The sequence below is a fragment of the Barbus barbus genome (genome assembly GCF_936440315.1).
Source record: "Barbus barbus genome assembly, chromosome: 1".
In the NCBI taxonomy this organism is placed as follows: Eukaryota; Metazoa; Chordata; class Actinopteri; order Cypriniformes; family Cyprinidae; genus Barbus; species Barbus barbus.
In genome coordinates, this window is record NC_136729.1 from 15,330,262 (window position 1) to 15,351,686 (window position 21,425).

A 21,425-nucleotide genomic window follows, 5' to 3' on the forward strand; every position below is an offset into this window, starting at 1 on the left:
GTCAGTATCTGTTTCAAGCTTCAAGTCTGACATATGACACTATTCCCCGGTTTCATAGACAAGGCTTAAACCTAGTCCCAGACTAAAATGTAAGTATGAGCTGTTTCAACTGAAAGAAACTTGCAATGACTGATCTTAAAATATATCAGTGCCTTTTGTATTGTCTCAGGATGGACACCAGTAATGTGTTTTTCTAAGGCACGTTTATGAAATGTACTTCAAAATCCTAATTGAACTATGGCCTAATTCTAGCTTAGTCTAAACCCTGTCTGTGAAACCAGGCATAGGGTTAATTACAGGCTGCATATTTCTAGGCCTGAGTCACAATATGATGGGAAGGAAGAACTTTGCTCTAGAAAAAATATTGCACTAGTTTGGACTATATGATGATGCGTTTCATTTGCAGCACACAGTTGACTCAAACGTATTCACAGTTGATGGGATTTCTCAGAACTCATCAGTTCTCCTATTATACTTGTATGGTTCACTACTGTATAAAAAGAGTTCTACTTATTTTTGTATTTGGTTTATTTTCAAATAAAATGACTGCTCACAGACAATACTTATTTGGGTGATGGTATGTATAGTGCGTAATAAGCAAGTTCCCATACAATGCAGCTTGTTTAATTTTCATATGGTTACAATCACCTAAACATTTTATTTTTTAATTCGGTGAGACTTTTTTTTTTTTTTTTTTTTTTTTTTTTTATGCAAATAGCCAACTGGGGATACTGTTACTAAAACATCTTAGATATTTTGTTCATCAAATGAATCCCTGATGTACTTAGTAACGTGTTTGTATAATTTTATCATTAAAAGATTATAAGGTTATTCATGTTTTTTTTGCAATCCAGTGGGTCATATTTGCACATTTTGTAGATCACAAAAACATAACAATAAAAGAGAATCATCACTACTCTACTGGTAAAGTTAGCATGGCCAACCCATTGTATTTCAACTGTTATTTAATGTACAGTATCGTAAGTAGAGAACCAGGAAGTGAGTTGTTAATAAAAGTATTTTTACCCAAAAGGTATTTTTTCTAGGTTGACTAAGGGTTATCTAATACATGATTTCACGTGAGCATTTGCATATGTGTGTGTCTTTGTGAGAAGAAAGTCTGTAAATATCCAGTCAAACTGGAAAGACAGGATCAGAAAGTCATGACTGAAAGGGGCACTGGGGAAAATAGTCTCTGTTTTGAAGTGCTTCTAATGATGCAGGGCTATGTAATTCATGAGGTTCCTTTACACTGAGTGTACTAACACAATATTTATAAGCTTCCTTTCACGCCCATTTATTGTCATCTGTCATTGAATAATTGTTGACATCCTGTATTTAAGATTTTTTGGAAACCAATAACAAGAAAATAAGGCCATGTTTCCTGTAAAGCTAAACAAATGGCTGTTTTGGAATATTACCTTTAACCTACATCTCTCCACACACCACATTTAAAATATAATAATTTATTAAGTAAAATGTATAAAAAAAGAAGAAAAAAAGGAAAACCATGATATTGTCCACTTAGATAATTTAATTTAAATTCAGTTGCAGATACAAATTGACACATTGTTTGGATTATACATGATAAAAATAAGGCATTAATATTTTATGTTTATGATGGGGAATACAAATAATAATGTGGTTTTCAAGTAGGCTATAGGGATGTAGTAACTTTTTGAAAAGAAAAAAGTAGCTTGAGTCCAGCATGGTAAACAATAGGGGGTAAAAAGAATAAACATCAAAATCTACATGACTGTCAAAACTGGGGAGGAAAAACAACAGTATGATGTAATAAAGGGCATAAATCCAGCAGGTGGTGAGGGGAAATGTTGGTGTTAAGGGCGGAGGACGCGAGGAGGCGGGGTGAGGAAGAACTCAAGACTGAATGCTTTGGAATGTCAGAGAGACGTCATACGCAGACTATAAAACACCTGCATTCACTAAACTACTCATGACCTACAGATTAACGATAGACGGAATATTTAAACCACCTTCTATATTCTAGCACGGCGGATTATAATAAACTGCTTCAGTGACACTCACAGAAAATGAACGGTTTTTAATGGACATCTTACACCTGGAGTTCAGTTGACTACTTGCTGAAGAAAGTGATTCGACTGCGGAAAAAAAATAATCGAGCGTTTATTTGTAAGTATAAGCTTTTGTTTACTGCAAGTAGCATCCTTATTCTGCAAATGAAAGTGAATTATATCTTGAAATAAGCAATATATTAATTCAAAGTGTATAAGAGTCTAAACAAAAGGGATAGTTGGTCAAAATGTGTTATGCTTTAAACACTCATCTGGGCCCAGGTATTTAACTCATCCTTCTCTGCTGTCATGGCTGATTTATAACATAAGGTGAAACCAATAGTATCTGTAAGTTTGCTTTCAGAAAGTTCATTAAAGGCTTTCCTTTGTGTCAGTGTATATAAAAAGTTCCTCTATATTCCAGTATATATTGTCATATATATATATATATATATATATATATATATATATATATATATATATAGACTAGACTTTTACAGTTTTTCCTACTGTATTATCTGTCAGTATCTGTGGGTAGTTTCAGTGTAAGAGTATTTTTCATAGTTGAAATGCAATTATTAATTAAAAAATGGGTTTTATTTAATAATGAGGTACCATACTGTTATTTGCTGCTATGAAAAAATTAATGACAATTAAATAATTTTCCACTCTTTCTAAATATTAAGTGGCCAGGCAGCCTTGTACACTAACAAATCTCTCAAAAAACTGTGATATAATAATTAATATTGTGCCGTTAATTAGGAAATTGTAGTACTGACCTGCATATTGTATGTGACAAACTACCCGGTCATAGGTCAACTGCATATGTTTGACACATTTCTAACATTAATTATACATGGAGGATTAAAGTCAAGCCTTTTGACAAAACATGACAAACAAACAGAAGCTGTCGTTTGTTTCTATACACTGGGTGTACAATCCTTTATAACTCTTTGTAAAAGGACACTGTTTTCTGCTTTTAAGACTTTCAAAATTGTATCAAATGTTAACAGAAGAACAGCTCTATCAAACAAGCCGGCTTGAGGAAAACCAGCCTGAAAGTTGTTACCAACCTGTTAGGGTTACACTTTATTTTAAGGTGTCCTTATACTGTGTAAATATACATTTATGTACATTTACATTTAATATTAATTAACTACATGTACTTACTATAGGGTTAGGATTAGGGTTTGGCTTAGTGTTACTTGCATGTAATTATGCATAATTAATTGTTATTATAATAGTATGTACATGTAACGTGTAACAAGGACACTTTGAATAAAGTGTTACTCCTGTTAGAACTAAAAATGACCTGCTCTGTAATCTTCTGAAGATATTTTAGACTAAACTAAAACATTTGCTCAAACTCCGATTAACAACTCAGTGGAGTAATCCTGTAGTTATTACAAATGTAAGATCTGGTTTAGAACACACATTGTCTACTAAACTTTAGAGCCTCGAGTTTCACACAGAGTATACATTTTCTCTTGCCATTTGGGGTGTGGACTTTGGGTGTGTAGTCTTGGAGAATCTTATTTTGATACTCTCAGGTTACCTGCTCAGACAAGCCCCCATAATTTTAGAGCGGTCTCTGGCCAAACTGGCTGATTATTAACTAAAAGGTCATGTGTCTGAGTTGGTCTTTATGTTGTCATGGTTCTGTAAACACAAGAATGCAGAGAGTTTCTAGTTGTCTCTTTGTACACTGGGAGGTTCACGGACATGTGAAGGCAATGACACAGTGCTTGGCAGGCATAAAATCTATTCTGTTTTGAACATAACTTACCAAAACTTGCTTTGCATACTTGTGTATGCAGCATGAAACTGTTAAAAGGGGATTTCCTTGCCAATGCAAACAAGTTAGAATTCTTCAGAGAGGTATTATATATATATATATATATATATATATATATATATATATATATATATATATATATATATTCAGTGGTCATTCGTAGCATAATTGCTTGATGAGTTTAATCATGCTGAGCTGGTAAATCATTCTCTTTTACACACACATTCCTGAAGTGATTGGCCACATACCTCTCTCCTCACTGGCAGCCACTGAAAAAAGTGGTTTGTTTGGTTTATCAACTCCCCTGCTTCCTTGATTTTAGGCTGTTTGTTAGCATGTATATTCGTTTCTGTATTTTTACTTCTAGTAAAAAAATAAACATAATTATTTTTTATGCAGTTGGTAATATGTGCAGTTGAACTACAGATAAAATGATCTAAACAGGCAATTTAAAAAACAATTATGTGCATTCTCCCTGTAAATCTAAACTGAATAAAGTAAAAAATAAAATAAAAAAAAAGGAAGTATTTTGAGTGCCATGCACTTTAAGAGGGCTTTCTCAACACAGCTCTGGTCTCTTGTTTGTTCAATTTCTCATTGGCGTTCAGCAAATTTCCAACAGGCATCCATAGCAACCCAGTGAGGCCTCGAATTGTAAGGAACAGCCATGTTGTGTCTATTAAGAAAATATACAATACTCTAGGTGTACAGAGATTTTCTTTGGAATCAAAATAAAAAATGACCATAGGGGGAAAATAATGAATGTTTCAGATTGTTTAGGTTTATTGTACTTTCTTTTCTGATCTCATCTCATTGCTCTGTTTGTCTCTCAGAGTTGCTGTGTGACAGTGTAATAATGATGGATCATGGCACTCAGTGGCTGTATCAGCTCCTTGCTAGTGTGCAGCTAGAGAGATTCTACGTCAGGATGCGAGATGGACTCAATGTGACACGTATTGAGCACCTGAACTGTGTTAAAGAAGCAGATCTTGAACAGATTGGCATTAGTAAACCAGGTATGCCTTGCAAAGTTTGTTATTTGAAGATTGTTATTTTGTTGATTTTCTTTGTGTACTTAAAGCCCTACAGTGGTGAATATAATCTTTTAGTGCCTTTTAATATGGTTTGTGTATCAGTACGTCTTTGTATTTATTGCTGTTTTCTGGTGTTTTTTTTTTTGTTAACAGGACAGCGACTATTATGGTATGCTGTCAGACATTACAAAAGAAACATGCAACTATGGTCGCGGATGTTTAAGGTATTTAACATCTTTACACACCCCCTCTTTTTATTCATTCACTTAGCTTACCTATGATCATCACTGTCTATTTTCTACTAGGCCTTCAATGGTCGCACCCCAGAGGGAAGTGAGCAGTTTAATGGTTTTGGATCAGGCCAGGGGCCAGAACCAGGGCTTGCACTCCCCTGTCTAATTCAGGACAGGGAACTGATCTTTGGGGACAGGTTAGGCTCAGGTTCCTTTGGGGTAGTTAGAAAAGCAGAATGGCAAACACCGACTGGACGAGTGGTGAGTGCTTTACACCAAATATAAGTATGTGTATAGGAATAATTACTACACTAACAGTTTCGTTTCCCTATTTTAAGTTGCTTGTAGCAGTGAAAACCTTGAAGGCTGGTGGATCCAGATACAGAGATGTGGTGACCGAATTCCTCCAGGAAGTTTCGGCCATGCAGTCTCTGGACCACCCCAACATTATACATCTGTATGGTGTTGTCCTTACTCATCCTCTTAAAATGGTAATTTTTACTTTTTTTTTTAGCAAGATCATATTCTGTACTAATAATTGATTCTTGGTAATTTTATGTACAGTATATAAATATAGATGAATTATTCCCTTTTCATATTTGTTTTATTATTCATTAAAGGAGTATCAGTTTTGCTGATATTTAGACCAAAAACATGATTGTGAGTGTGATATAACTGCTTTTATAACCCAGTTCAATAAACAAGAAGTTAATATTTAGTAACATGTATTTTAGACACAATATTGCCCTTTTACTTACTTGTGAAATCTTGTGCACCACTAACGAAAATACTTTCAAACAAAGCAGAATTAACTGATGCATGTTCCTCAATGAATCTGTGTATTTGAGCAAATCTGACTCCCTCATAAAGACTTGTTTAATTCCAGAATAAATCATAATTCATTTTGAACAAATCAATTTATTCAATGATTCACTAATTCCCTTATAAAGAAAATACCTTTTTGCCACTTGTCCAACAAGTGTAACTTGCAGAAACTGCAAATTTAACTTGCAGAAAGTTCAAAACAAATACAGAGATCTGGCATGAAACTCTAGATGGTGCAGTCTGATAGGTCTAACTCAACCTGACCTAATGACATCATTATCACATGGCACAGCTGATTGGTTCTCTCCTGTATCGGTAGCCAATGAGCTCTCTGCTCAACATTCAAATACATGACTAGTGCTTGTTGTAGCAGTACACAGCGTGCTTCGGAAACCCTCCACCTTCCCCAGCTCCACCTGTAAAGATCTGCTACGGGTTGATTTATGTATGCTATAGGAGGTTATTTCATGTATGTTATATTTGCAGCAGCAGTATTTCTTACATGCTCACAGCAGCATGTTGTGGATATACTGGCAGTCCGGTTAAGACGAACGAAAAATATTCTTGTTGACTCAATTTAAAAATTACATTGTATATATTTAATACAATTAAGTTGGGACCATTTTTACCAAGAGTTATGTTGTATGAGCTCATTTTATTTAACGAAATTGAACAAAGAGCAAAAATAATTTTTTTGAGTGTAGCAAGTCTCGGTACTTGCTCTGCTGCAGCAGCAGCAGCTTAGCAGATCTATTCTGCCAAGACCAAATACATTAACATTGCCATGTACATTACCATGCCAATCCCTCCGAGAGTTGTCATGACAGAAATAACATTTTATATTAGTCTAAAGTATAAGACCTTAATTCATACAATATATTTGCAATAATTGGAAGTTTTGAAATAAATTAATTTTATTCAGCAGGGATGCATTCAATGTATTAAAAGTTAAATTAGACTTCTGTTTCAAATAAATACTAAATAAATATTTTTTTCATAAAAAATAACTTGAACTAAATTGCAAGAATATTAACAAGAAACATAACAAGAAAAAACATCTTACTGACCCCAAACTTTTGAACAGTAGTGTTATTGGTAATGTTGTTGCAGTGCTGGTGATGTGAAGACAGATGACATAATTAAACTCTTTTTATCAGGTAACGGAGCTGGCTCCCCTTGGCTCTTTATACGACACTCTGCGTCTACGAAAGGGAGAATATCCTCTTTCAAGACTCTGGCTCTTCAGCACACAGATTGCTGCAGGTATGGAGTACCTAGAGTCCAGACACTTCATCCACAGAGATCTTGCTGCCCGGAATGTGCTCTTGGCTTCTAGAGAACTAGTGAAGATCGGAGACTTTGGACTGATGAAAGTCTTGGATCTAGACAGGGACCACTATACCATGACAGCACACAAACCCATCCCCTTCGCATGGTGAGAAGCTGGATTTGAAGAAACAGAAAGAGCTATTTCTGAATTCTGAGTACAATTACAGAAAACCAGAAATTCTAAAAAGAATGAGTTTAATGAAGAAAGGTTGTCAATATATTACCTGCTTGCTAGGTCGAGGATAGTAATTCCATCCTTTTTCTTACTTTCTATAGGTGTGCTCCTGAGAGTTTGCGTGTGGGTACTTTCTCTCATGCTTCAGATGTCTGGATGTTTGGTGTCACATTGTGGGAAATGTTCACTTACTGTGAGGAGCCCTGGCTGGGGCTGTCTGGCAGAGAGGTACATATGGTTGGTTGGTTTGGTGCAATAAAATTGGGAAAAATGCTGTGTCCTGTTTATTAACTGCAGCTGCTATAAGTGACATGTTGTGTTTTTTATAGATCTTATATCGTGTCGATTGGGAAGGTGAGCGGTTGGATAGGCCTTCAGACTGTCCGCAGGAGTTATATTCTGTGATGCGTAAATGTTGGGCCTGCAGTCCTGGTGACCGACCGACCTTCTCTCAGCTCAGCACCATGGTAGCAGAGGTCAGTTTTAAAGCTCTGCCTCTCATTAATCTCATTAATATTCACTGTAATCACTTTTAAAAGTTTGGGGTTACACTGAAGACTTGAGAAATGGCTGCTAAAAATTCAGCTTTGCCATTACATGAATACATTACATTTTAAAAGATATTAAAATACAAAACCGTTATTTTATATTGTAATAATAATTAACAATTGCTGTTTTACTGTATTTTTTGAAAAAATAAAGGCATAAGAGCATAAGACACTTCTTTCAAAAGCATTAAAAAATCGTATATCTATAGTACAAGTGTACATCTTGTGCTATAGATATTACAAAAAACGTATCTAAATCCAGGAGCATTTCCTCCAGTCTTAGCACAGTGTGTTAATTGTGTCCATGTACTATAAATAATGAATGATACACACAGAATCTGTTTTTTCTCATATTCTTTTCAATCTATTCAATGTCATTTTCAGGCTCAGCCAATGGAGGTTCGAGCAGTGAAAGACTTCACAGAGCTCAGAAAACTCTCTCTACAGGCGAATGATCTAGTGACTGTAATAGATCATGGGTAAGACACGGGTTTGAGGGCAATCAAGATAAAGGAATAAAAAAAGTTCATTTAATTTTCATTTCAATTTAGTTTTTCTTTCTTCTATTTCTTCCTTTATTTTCATTTACTTTTTTATAAATTTTCTATATTGTCAGTTTCCTTACCTTATACCCTTGGCATTGTTAAAAGTTGTTATCAGTCATGCCAATAAATCTTTGCTGATTCTCACTCTGATAAAGGTTGTGGGTAATTATTAACCTGCCTCCCCTCCCTTTGACTTGGTAGCATTCAATTCATAGCTCAACCTACCTCAATTTTTTCATATGCTCATGCAAACCACACTAATAAAAGAAAAGATTCAGATTGACTAGGTACAAATTACTTTGTCCAGTTAACTTTAAACTTTAGTGACATTTTATAGAATGCAAATAATTAACATAGCAGACTGAATATATTAACAATAGACTGAATTTTTGTGGAGCACAAATTTAGAGCACACAGACCAAAAGTTGTCAAAAATGGAAAGGTGCTGTAGATTATCCATCTAAATTTATTTGTAAAGTAAAAAGTACAGATGCTAAATAGGGCTTTGTGGTGATCTTCAGAAACGATAAAAATGACTGCCCTTTGATGTCTGTATTTTTATGCTCTTGTGCTTTACTGTAGGCTGGAAATGTGTGAGTGGAAGGGCCAAAACCAGAGAACTCTAAGTGTTGGCTGGTTTTCTCCTTCATTGGCTGCCCCGTCTCTCACAGCAGCAGTTCCTGCATCTGGTTCTGCTCTGATCTCTTCCCATGTTAAAGGCAGTCTACAGCACACTGGCCATGGAAACACGGACCCAGCACGCAGTTGGGGCAACCCAGAACGAATAGATGAGTGAGTGACTTTTTAAATTAAGTTATAAACTATAAGCTTTGAATTCACTGAACAGTTGTCACTCTAATTAGACTGCTTGTGTGACTTTTGCTATTTTCTGTGTACTTTTCAGCTCCAGACGTTGGAGGATTCCATTAGCAAGAGAGAAGGAAGGCTCCAATCTGAAGAAAATGGCAGGTTAGAACTTAAAATATGCTGTAACAAACTTCATACATTATCATTTGAGTATTATTAAAGGTCTGAATTTACTATAAAAGAGGTTATTGTCTTATACACATACAGTAACATTCAAGTTAGAGGTCAACAGGATTACTTTAAAAAACATTATTTTTCATTTATAAGGGATGCATTAAATTGATCAAAAGTGACTGAAGACTTTACATTGTTACAGAAGATTTCTATTTCAAATGAACTTTCTATTCATCAAAGAATCCTGAATCCTAATGAAAATCATGATTTCCACAAACAATTGAAGTAGCACAACTGTTTTCAACATGATGATGATAATAATAAAAAATGTTTCTTGAGCACCAAATCAGCATTTTAGATGATTTCTGGAGGACCATGTAATAATGTCACGTTCTGTGTCTTACTCTCAATCTTCAGGCATCTCAAAGAGTCTTGAGTCTGTCCTTGGTGGTCCACAGGACAAAGGTCGAGGTCCTGGTGAGAATGCAGCTCAGAGAGCCGACCCACGCAGACTCATACAGAGAAATTTAATGCAAAATCCAAGCAGGTTTAGTGATGCTATTGTCATCCCACCTGCACGGCCACTCCCCCCCGGCTTCAAATGTATCAGCCGACCAAACACTGGCTTCAAATGCGTCAAACCCCAGGTGATGATGCAGGATCGGAGACCAGTAAACCCAGCGTTCTGGGCCCCTCAAACTCATTCACAGCTACAGTTCCAGTTCCAACTACAGCAGCACTGTTTAGCGAATAGCAACCTTGCCAGGATGGCACATCTGGCCATGTCAAGCCCCCAGTTAGATGATGGCCCTGAGAAAGAGAAGGAGAGAGACAAAGAGAAAGAAAGAGAGCGGCAGAAGGCAAAGGAGAGGCATCCACCACAAGTTGACAAGAAAGCAGTCATAGCGCAAGTATGCAGATTTCCTTAGATCCAACAACTTTGCTTTGTCTTGTAAAAGTGTTTTCAGTACTTAAAACAGTAGAATAGACTGACACCCATTTCACAATTCGATTTGATACATGATACTGATCTTGCTATACTTTAACACATACTCACTATAATTTATTACTGAATAGATTGACTTATGATAAACAGTTAAAAAGTACTGTTAATTAAAATGCTATTATTCAATTTGGTATTACATAAGGAATGAATAGCAATATTCGCTAATGAATACCAATATTCATGATTCTGTTTAGCTAAAAATACAGAATTATGTTAGACACATATGCCTGCACTCTATCCCTGACTACATACATTTAAAAATTTCATTTAAATATTCCATATTATTAAATTATGTATTTTACTTTTGATGTATTTTTTTTTATGATTTATTCTTTATGGAAGCTTAAATATGTGACCATACATATTGGTTTGGTCACACTTCTTGGTTTACCATACTTGATGCACCATCAACATATGTGATGCTAAATTATATCTGTCTAAACTTTCATTATATCACTATGATACATATTGTTGAATTTTTGTATTGCTACATATTGACACAGTATATCATTAGAGCCCTTGAAAAGATATTTATAATGTTACAAAATACTTTTATTTCTAATACATTGTTCTTTTAAACTTTCTATTTTTTATGACTTTAAAAAAAAATAATACAGTTCCTCTTTAATGCTGTTGCTGATATGTTAAATGCTGATTGGTCATCAGGTTCAGGAGGCGGTACATGGAGTGACCACTGAGCAGGTTCAGAAAGCTCTGTATCACAATGAATGGAATCTTGTCCGGGCCGAGAAGCAGCTTAAGGTAATAGAGAATTAACCCTTGTTTATTCAGTGTAAATCATTTCAATTAATGCATCACATCACTTGAACTTATTATTTGTGTTTCCTTTACATCATCAGACAGACCAGCTGTATTGCATGACTTGGTGCTCTCGTGAGGAATGTCGAAAAATCCTTGCCCTCTACAACTGGAACCTGCAGCTGGCAGGATGTTCCATCAGCCGACAAGACAGAGGCAGAGACAGAACTGGACTGGCTAGAAGAGGAGAAAGAATTTAATGCAAGACAATGTTAGCTCGTAAGATGGTTCATAATTATTGAGGATTTCATGTTTTTGTGATATCGATGAATTGTCAAGAGGTCAAAATATTTTTCTCACCCTGAAGTTTCCATCCACCTCCAATGTGAAACTATCTATAGTGACTCAGTATTATGTGCTTAATTAATACATTTGTGATATCAGTTATTTATTTGGAAACGCAGCATAATCATTCTTATTAAATGCAGAATGACATTCCAGTTGCCATTGTGACTATTGTTAGTTTGCAGTTTTTGTATATAAATTAGGTTTGTTTAAATTTTTAAAGTGTGAAATTCAGTAAAACTGTAAATGTATATGATGAATTTGTAAATACAAAGTGTTGTAAATATTTGTATCTGTTTAATGAAGTAAATCATGAATTTTTACTTGTTTGTTTTCTGATTTTCATTATTAGAATTTGAAACACAACCGTTATGGAAAATAGCATGTCTCAGTTTCCACTAGTGTTGTAATGAAAAATTTACATATTGACCCCAGGTAACAATGTTAAGGTACAAATGGGTATATTTATTGAAAAAAGAAAAAAAGTGAGACACGTAAAATGCTTACATATGCATTGAGATGAAAACGTGTTCATAAACTTATCAATACTGTTTATGCAGTTTTAAATCTAAACCTGTGCAAATGTCCTGTGAAGCTAAATCAACTCTAATGGGACATGCAAGTTAAAAGAACTGAAAAGGAACCAATGAGAAGGAGAGAGAAGTAACCAAAACAACCACAGTGTGTCATAGTTACACATGTTTGACAGAACGCAGTCTTTCAATGAGTTACAAATGTAACTACTAACATTCTGCTATCACATTATGCAGCATGTTATTCCAAGTTTGCCATTGTCAAACAAATGTCAATTTCTTCGAGCCAGACCGGAAGGAAAGCAGTTCAGCAGTCTCGTGTGCAGCAGTCACACTTCGTAGTTTCTAAGTCTGTAGAGGAGGCATCTCAGCCCAGGTAGCCTAAGCTTACTACATCACCTCCTGAGGCGTGGGATATGAAAGATGGTTTTGGGCTGGAAGACAATATTTAATATATACATATATTTTGTCTCTAATGAAAAGTAGTCTGTTCCCTGTAGCATCTTCTGGAACTATTTTATCAAGATATGGACGTGCATTTATGTGTTTAGTCTGTTGAAGTACAATTTATTTTGTTCCTTAGATTAAAATATTTCATGTTTTTTTCTTCTAATTTTTAATACTATTTATTTCACAGTAGGCTATAGGAGCAACATAGCATATAAGAGAATGTATTTTCTGTGATGTGAAGGTGCTGTCAGAACATCCATCTGCTCATGCAATGAAGAGAAAACAGTTACATTTACTTTTCAAAGTTATGTATACAATACACATCGGTGAGGATTAGATCTCGGTATTTAGTATAATGATCAATATCGTGGAACCAGATGGCTAAAAGGTGAAGCCAAATCAAAAAATGGTGCATAATAAAGAAAGTGAAAGTGAATGATACAGAAGTTATTTCTTTCACTCTTTTCATAACATGAGGGCTCAAAAAAAAAAAAATAATAATAATAATTCAATAAGTTCAAACAAGTTTGTTTTCTTTTCTTTTACTTTTTTTGCCATTTTCCTGGAGAATTTGGATATTAGTAACATTTTTTACTTTACAAGAACATCACCAATTTGCAGACTGCATTTAACATTTAAGACCGCAGAATCTGATAAAGGTGTAATGCAAGTAAACAGGTTGGACAAGAACAAGTATGCCTTGTTGACTTATGTCACGTAGCACTTGACTGTCTAACATGATTCTACGGGGTCCTTGCATGGTTTCATGTGCATTTAACCGTTCATTTCCTGTTTTTAAAGAGTAGGCTACCAATAGCTTAATTTAAAAAGAGATACCACTTCAAAACTTATGTTTCTCATGATGGTTCATAGCAAGTTGTAAAAATAAACCTTAGTTCCTTTTTTTAGATTTTGTTGTGAAAGTCAAATTTGTAACCGTAAATATTGAACAGGTCTAATATTGTTACATATGTTTTAAAATAAGCCCACATTTCAACACATTTACATTTATGCATTTAGCAGGTGCGTTTATTCAAGTTACAGTTTTTTTACATTTTATCAGCTCTTGCTTTCCCTAGGAATCAAACCCATGACCTTGGCGTTGCTAGCTCCATGCTCTACTATTTGAGCTACAGGAAAGCCCTAAAACACATTTTAAAACAAGAAACTAAAACACATTTTAGTTTCTTGTTGGATAGAAGAAATCTTACGAATGTGAAATCACGAAGTTACAACAAATTTTTTTTTAAATTGACATATATATATATATACATACATATATATATATATATATATATATATATATACATACACATACATACACACACACACACACACACACACACACACACATTAGCAGTATATGATTGTCAGTTTTGTCTAGAGCTAAATATGATTATGAGAGTTAAAAAAGAGTGACAACAGAAACTGACATATTGAAGTTATACAGCTGAATGGTAGAACATTTGGTTAATTTGTGCTGGAGGTTATGGAACAAGGTTATGGAAAACACATTGTTCAATATTTTCCTAACAGTGCATGTGTGCTGAAAGCACTAAAAATGAATGTAGAACTGAAGAATATTCCATTCCAAGGAACAGATGAGGCCCAATGAGTCCATTTATGTGTGTAGGTTTCTCCATCTTGACAAAGGTTGCCTGCCTCTTTTGCATTTTCCATGACGACATCAGTATGTACACTGTCATTCAGACCACAACACACTCTCACTCAAACCACCTGCACATGACTGTTTCTTCTATGGGAGGAGAGAGAAAAGCAGTTCTCTGAAAAGCAAACTCCCTCAAATGGAAAGCAGACCCATCAAATCATCTGCAGACTCAAAACTTGGATTTTCTCCAGTTCCTTATTAATCCTCACAGACTCCATATACTGGCCTCTCAGAGACTGCATATTATACATTTAGACAACCAAAAAAAAAAAAAGGCATTTCATGATGCCTTTAATAATTTTAGAAATAAATGTCCACCTTTGTCAAAGAACATGATGTCCTGGAAAAAGAAAAGGAAAGAGAAAGAGATATCAGTCCAAACAAGAATCATTACTATAATTATATATATTTTAATAAATAGTGCCTAGTCTAAATTTTCAAAACAGCTAAAAATATCTGCTGTGAATGAACTTTCCTAGTATACAATATTTACAGCTACACTGTGATTTGAAATCATTGGCTTAATACTCACAATAAAGAGGCAAGCACCCAAAAGTACAGCCTTCATTTTAACATCCATGTCCAGAGGGAACTGGATACAAAAGTTGCTGGCATCGCTGATGCATTTCTTTAATAAACCACTCCGTTGTTTTGTGATTCGACCAACAGACTGTTCAGCAAGAATGCCTTTTACCTAAAGACAGACCTTCTTAGTAATGCAAAAGACATGTGTAATACTAACATCAAATGCAAAACACCTTAAAACACCTTTAAACTCATCTTGCCTGAAGTAACCGTTACCTCAAAGTCTATGTCACCACAGCATTTGAATGGAAGGAAGGGTCCCTGAATCTTCAGTAGTTCCTCATTATTGGGGCCCAGGATGGAGAGTTTTGGTAAAAAGGACCACTCCTGTTTCACATAGCCAATGGTTACTCCAGGTGGAGCCTGTACCTCAATCTAAGGGTGGAAAGTGCACATCAATTAAAAAATAAGAAAGTATGTCAAAACGTGCAATAAGCAGACAACCTAATTTATAAGGCACCTTGGAGTGACGGGTGCTTCAAGAGCACTGAATAGAAATGTATTTCTTAATAGGAATGCTACATCTTCTCCAATTTAAGTGTACATTAAAAAAAAGAGTGACTGCAAAAAGTTCTATAGAGTATGGAATATTAAATAGTCAATCTAACTCAAATAGTGATAGACACATGATAGGCACGCGCCTAAGAAGCATGTTAACACACTGCTAAAAATAGAGCACAAAATCTCATGCTAAATCAGTCCAACTACCACTGTCCCATAAAAAGAATAAGCTCAAATCCCTGTGCAGCTCCTTCAAAACTCAGCAACTAAATCATATTATATCCTTATTTATAGTTTGAAATTACCCCTTCAAATTGCTATCCTCAACCTTTGACTGCAGAATTAGGGGAAAAAAAGGAAAATTATGTGGATCTACAAAGTTTTTTTTTTTTTTTTTTTTTTTTTTTTTTTAAATTGTCAACCAAAAAGATTCATGAAACAGCTTCAAAGTTGCTTGTGAGCAGCTCAATCCCTCACTAAACCAGTCATATATATATTTTTTAAATATTTAGTAGATATATAGATATTGGTTTGTGAGAATTGAATCTCTTGTATATTATGAACATGCCTTCATTACAGCACATAGTTGTGACTGTTGATAAAAGCTAAACAATGCAAATCTTTAATAAGCAATTACGTAAATTGTCAATTGTTAATCATTCTAGGTGAAAAATTAATTTATTTTTAATTCTTTTGGCCTGAAGTCCTGCATGTTGAAACTCCTTTCAACATTTGAGTTACAATGTTTTATTTAGCTGCTATATTAGCCTTGATAAGACTGATAAAGTCTGTTCTACCTCTTGCAGGAAGCAGCGCATTGGTCTGTGCAACTGAATGACCTCTTGGTCCATGTTGTCCTTAATATGCATTTTAAAACCGTGTGCTGGACCAAAGAGATTGCGTATAAAGCAGTCACTCTCTTCTTTGGCGTGGTAGATCTCTTGCCCGATGCTGTTCTTGATCTCATACTGGTTGTTAGTCTCAAAGCCACTTAATACTGTAGACAAGTATGATCAAAGTTTGTCAGATTAAAATATCTCTTTAAACATATGAAAACATATTGAAAGTATGCAATGTTTTAGAGTGTTATCAGAAATGCTTTCAAGCATTGGCAGTGCTCTAACATACTTAATAAAAAACAAACAAGAAAGGACTAAGAGAAGAAGACTCACTCTCTATACACTCTATTTTTTGGTGAATAAGTATCTGGTCGATCTGAAATGCACAAAAAAATAACAGGTTGTAACCAGACATGACACTTCCAAAAATATGTATTGACAGAACAAGACAGATAAGGCCCACCTGAGTGAGGTACTCGAGACCGGGTGGTACTCCAAAAGGTAGAACTGCTGGTGGAACTGCAGGTGCTAAAGATGTTTGTGAGGAGGACGGAAACCTTCATTAGCCTTGCATTTTCTTTCCAGCATTAATGTTCATTAAGTACATCCAAACTACTCAACAAACATAGGAAAATATTTACTTAACAGTCTGTTTTGAGAAGTACAAGTTGAGCTGTTTAGCTTGTTCATAACTGATTTAATTTTATGTTGTTAAGCCTAATTTGCTTCCAACTTTAAAAGAAGTAACATTTGCATATCTAAATATTATATAAGACTCTATGCTTACCTGCATATGGCTGAGCCTGGTGAGGTGCTGGATTGCTTGGATCAGATTGTTTCAAGACTGACTGAACTGGAGGTGGTTGTTTCACTGAATGAAGTTCTATGACTTCTGACTGAGGCATGGGATTTGAAAGGTTGTTTTGGACAGGATGACCTAGTTCAAGACAATAATAAAACATTTTGATTTTACTGATTTGTGTCCTTATTTGACAAAGTGCATTTGAAAATGTTAACTTTTATTGTATATGAGAAAAAGCCATTGTTTTAGTTGAACGTGAATATATCATTCCTATACACATTTATTATGTTTTACCTGCATATTATGAATCTAGTGAGGTGCTGGATTACCTGGACTAGGCTGATTCATGACTGTCTGAACTGGAGGTGGATGATTGCCTGGCTGGAGCCATGCAGCTGGAGGAACCTGCCCAGGTACTCCATAACCTCCCACAGGATAAGCAGATATGTGCTGTCCTGGCTGAGGCATTTGGACTGGATAGCCAAGTTTAAGACAGTAATCAACAATATGTGAAAACCATGACATTTTTAGTTTTACTAATCTACTTAATTTTACCAATAGTAATTTTTTTGTATAATTTCAATATCTAAATACTTCAAATTTCCAAATACTTTATTATTATTACCTGTATATGACTGAACCTGGTGAGGACTTGGACTTACTTGGACTAGATGGATTCATGACTGTCTGAACTGGAAATGGTTGATTCTGTGGCTGGAACACTGTGGGTTGGGGAACTGGTCCAGGTCCTGCTGTCTGAAGTATGGCATTTGGAGGGTAATTGTGGACTGGGTAGCCTACTTAAGACAATAACCAATAAAGTGTGAAAACCATTAACTTTTTAGATTTAATAATCTACACAATAATGGGGAAGACTGCTGACTTGGCAATGACCCAGAAGACGAACATTGACGCCCTCCACAAAGAGGGTAAGTCATAGAGGGTCATTACTGAAAGGTGTGGCTGTTTACAGAGTGCTGTTACAAAGCATATTAAATGCAAAGTTGACCAGAATGAAGAATTTGGGTAGGAAAAGGTGCACAAGCAACAGGGATGACCGCAAACTTGCGAATATTGTCAAGCAAAGCCGATTCAGACACTTGGGAGAGCTTCATAAGGAGTGGACTGAAGCTGGAGTCAGTGCATCAAGAGTCACCACGCTCAGACGTCTTCTGGAAAAGGGCTACCAAGCCACTTCTGAAACAGAAACAACGTCAGAAGCATCTTACCTGGGCTAAGGAGAAAAAGAACTGGACTGTTGCTCAGTGGTCCAAAGTCCTCTTTTCAGATAAAAGTACATTTTGCATTTCATTTGGAAATCAAGGTCTGGAGTCTAGAGGAAGACTGGAGAGGTACAGAATCCAGAAATTCAGTGTGAAGTTTATGAAGTCAGTGATGATTTGGGGTGCCGTGACGTCTGCTGGTGTTGGTCCACTGTGTTTTCTAAAGTCCAAAGTCAATGCAGCCGTCTACCAAGAGATTTTGGAGCACTTCATGCTTCCATCTGCTGACAAGCTTTATGGAGACTCTGATTTCCATTTTCCAGCAGGACTTTAGCACCTGCCCGCAGTGCCAAAATCACTTCCAAGTGGTTTGCTGACCATGATATTACTGTGCTTGATTGGCCAACCAACATGCCTGACCTGAACCCCATATGGAATTTAGGGGATATATTCAAGAGAAAGATGAGAAACAGTCGACCTATCAATCCAGACGAGCTGAAGGCTCAATAGTGCCTCAGCGGAGCCACAGGCTGATCGCTTCCATGCCACACCTCACTGATGCTGGAATTTGTGCTAAAGGAACCCCGACCAAGTATTGAGTTCAATAATGAACCTACTTTAAAGAACTTGAACTTTTCTATTTGGCAAATCCTTTTTTTGATTGATCTTAGGAAACGGTCTAATATATTTTGAGATATTGGATTTTTGACTTTCATGAGCTGTAAGCTCTAATCATCAAAATTAAAACAAAAAAACTTTTGAAATGTTTTGCTTTACATGTAAGGAATCTAGAATATATGAAATATTCACTTTTTGAAATAAGTTACAACAAAAAAAATACTTTTTCGCGATATTCAAATTTTTTGAGATGCACCTGTTGTTAATTTCCTTATGACATTCCAATAAATGTTTTTTCTTAGAACATTTAAACATCTAAATATGACAAACTTCTCAAGCAATATATGTTTACCTGTGTATGACTGAACCTGGTGTGGTACTGGATTACTTTGACTAGATGGATTCATGACTGTCTGTACTGGAAATGGTTGATTCTGTGGCTCTAGCCTCACAGCTGGAGGAACCGGTCCAGGTCCTGCTGTCTGAGGTATGGCATTTGGAAGGTAGCTTTGGACTGGATAGCCTAGTTTAAGACAAAAATTGAGAGTGAAAGTGAAAACCTCGAACGTTCTAAGATTCAAGTTAATATAGTAACAAAGTTTCTTCTTTATGTGTCAGCATTTGTATTGATGAGATATTACATTTGAAAATATGAACTTTCATTGTCTATTTTGAAAAGCAGAGCCTTTTTAAACATTCACTCCGATATATACATTTATTGTATGTTTACCTTTATACGGCTGAATCATGTAAGGCACTGCATTAATTGGAACAGACGGATTCATGACGGGCTGAACAGGAGGTGGTTGATTCTCTGGCTGAAGCCCAGCAGGTGGAGTTGTCGGATCAGGACCTTAAAGAGAGTGAAAACCTTAAACTTTCTAGTTAGTAACAAATTTTCATCTGTTTAAAACACTATTTGAATTATTTGTGTATGTAATCTGGATTACTAAATAACAGCAAAGTAAATTTAGTACAGCCTAACTGTCATGTTGCTAAATTTAATTTTCTTCCGACTATAGAAAATTAGAAACACTCAGAGATGTACATACACATGTATGTGTGCTCTTCATGATCCTCGAGAACAACTTCATAAATCGGTTCAGATTGATACAAAGGTGGCTGAACTGGAGGCGAATGATCATCTGTCTGGAGTCCTGGGGCTGGCGTAGCTGGTGCAGGATCTTCTGACAGAGGTATGGGATTTGGAAGGTCATTTTGGGCTGGACAACCTAGTTTAAGACAAAATTTAATAAAGAGAAAGACTGGATCAGGATCAGACTGATTCAAGGCCAGCTGAACTGGAGGTGGTTGATTCTTTGACTGAAGTTTGACTGAAGGACCTTCTGGATTTGGGTGTTGGTTTTCAGATGGTTTTGGTGAACAGTCTAGTTTGACAATATTCAATAAAACTTCATTCTGATATCGATTTTCTTGTGGTCTGCATCATTGAATGACCAGACATCCCTGGATTTCAGATCACAGATATCTTTACAATCTGTACAATTGTAGATTGTCCTGTGCAGAATGTGAAAGAAGCCAAAATGGGTGGTAAGATTTTCAGTGAATAACCACTTAAATTTGGGAAAATTTCTGATCAATGTGGAACTTGTTGGTTAAAAGGTGATCTATACCGATTCGGTGAGGCATTTATACAGCAAAGAAAACAAGAAAAAAAGAATGCTTAAAACAGACAGGCGACAGACAAAGAAAACATCCTCATAACATGTTGAAAACAGAATGTGGTCAAACATGTCATTGCGCATTCTGTTCCTCCATATTCTTGATCTAAATTTTTTAATTGACAAAATGGTCTTGGGCATTCAAACAAAGCAAATTGGTATACAAGATAAATCACCTAATAGTAGGGTGTGTATTACCTAGGAAAAAAAACTGGCATAGTAAAACTTTTAACAGAATAAAAAAAGATTATTTTAATTATTACCATTATATTTAAACTAATAAAACTTCAGTACCTGGTTCTGACATGTTGAAGACCTTTGTTGGAGCAGTACAGCCACTATTGTGACGGAGGAAAAATATATTATGAATAAATTAAGTTTATTGAAGTTGCACACAAAAATGTTTGTCCAGATGAAGTCAGAGATAGAAGTAGCATGATCCAACAATTACAAAGAACAAATGTAAATGATCACTTACCGATCTAAACTCTGAACGAAGCCTTACCTCTTGGGATGCTCCACAAATGAAAGAACTTCCTTGGTGTTAGAATGATTGTTAGGATTAAGGATATTTTCTTCTGTTTAACACATGCAGAGTGCAGATACCCGTGTTTGTGCCATTATATCTACATGCATTTGCGGTTTCTGTTTTGATAGTATCTCCTCCCCTTTTCTTGTATTTAAATTAACAACCTGACAAAGGTGTTCCACTTTTTTTTAAGCTCCTATTGCCTCACATTACCTAGCAGACAAAATGTGACCCAGGAGATTTTAACAAAATACAAAGCACCACGATATTGATGTCTGTCTCTCTGTCTGTCATTGCAGGCCGTCACTATTTTTGCAATTTATTATGTAAGGTTATATAAAGAGTTGCTGTAAAATCTTGATCTTATCTAATCTTATTTTGGGCAA

At 35.6% G+C, this 21,425-nt stretch overlaps 2 protein-coding genes across 2 annotated transcripts; one reads left to right on the forward strand and one right to left on the reverse strand.

The window, feature by feature from the left end:
• The first annotated feature begins 1,904 nt into the window (after positions 1-1,904).
• On the forward strand, positions 1,905-11,933 carry LOC306875002 (activated CDC42 kinase 1-like). Its single transcript, XM_079425354.1, has 14 exons — positions 1,905-2,151; positions 4,662-4,844; positions 5,016-5,086; positions 5,168-5,356; positions 5,434-5,586; positions 7,078-7,355; positions 7,526-7,652; positions 7,754-7,900; positions 8,357-8,451; positions 9,100-9,309; positions 9,422-9,486; positions 9,916-10,409; positions 11,171-11,266; positions 11,365-11,933. Exons 2-14 carry the CDS (start codon positions 4,685-4,687, stop codon positions 11,521-11,523), a joined length of 2,244 nt encoding a protein of 747 aa, XP_079281480.1. The 5' UTR covers positions 1,905-2,151; positions 4,662-4,684; the 3' UTR covers positions 11,524-11,933.
• A 3,829-nt stretch (positions 11,934-15,762) lies between these two features.
• LOC306875897 (uncharacterized protein) lies at positions 15,763-19,718 on the reverse strand. The gene is made up of 7 exons (XM_079426691.1): positions 19,559-19,718; positions 19,181-19,351; positions 17,650-17,787; positions 17,317-17,460; positions 16,973-17,122; positions 16,649-16,713; positions 15,763-16,561 (listed from the first exon to the last, which is right to left on the reverse strand). The coding sequence occupies exons 1-7, from the start codon at positions 19,611-19,613 to the stop codon at positions 16,475-16,477; spliced, it is 810 nt and encodes a 269-aa protein (XP_079282817.1). The 5' UTR covers positions 19,614-19,718; the 3' UTR covers positions 15,763-16,474.
• Positions 19,719-21,425: the final 1,707 nt, after the last annotated feature.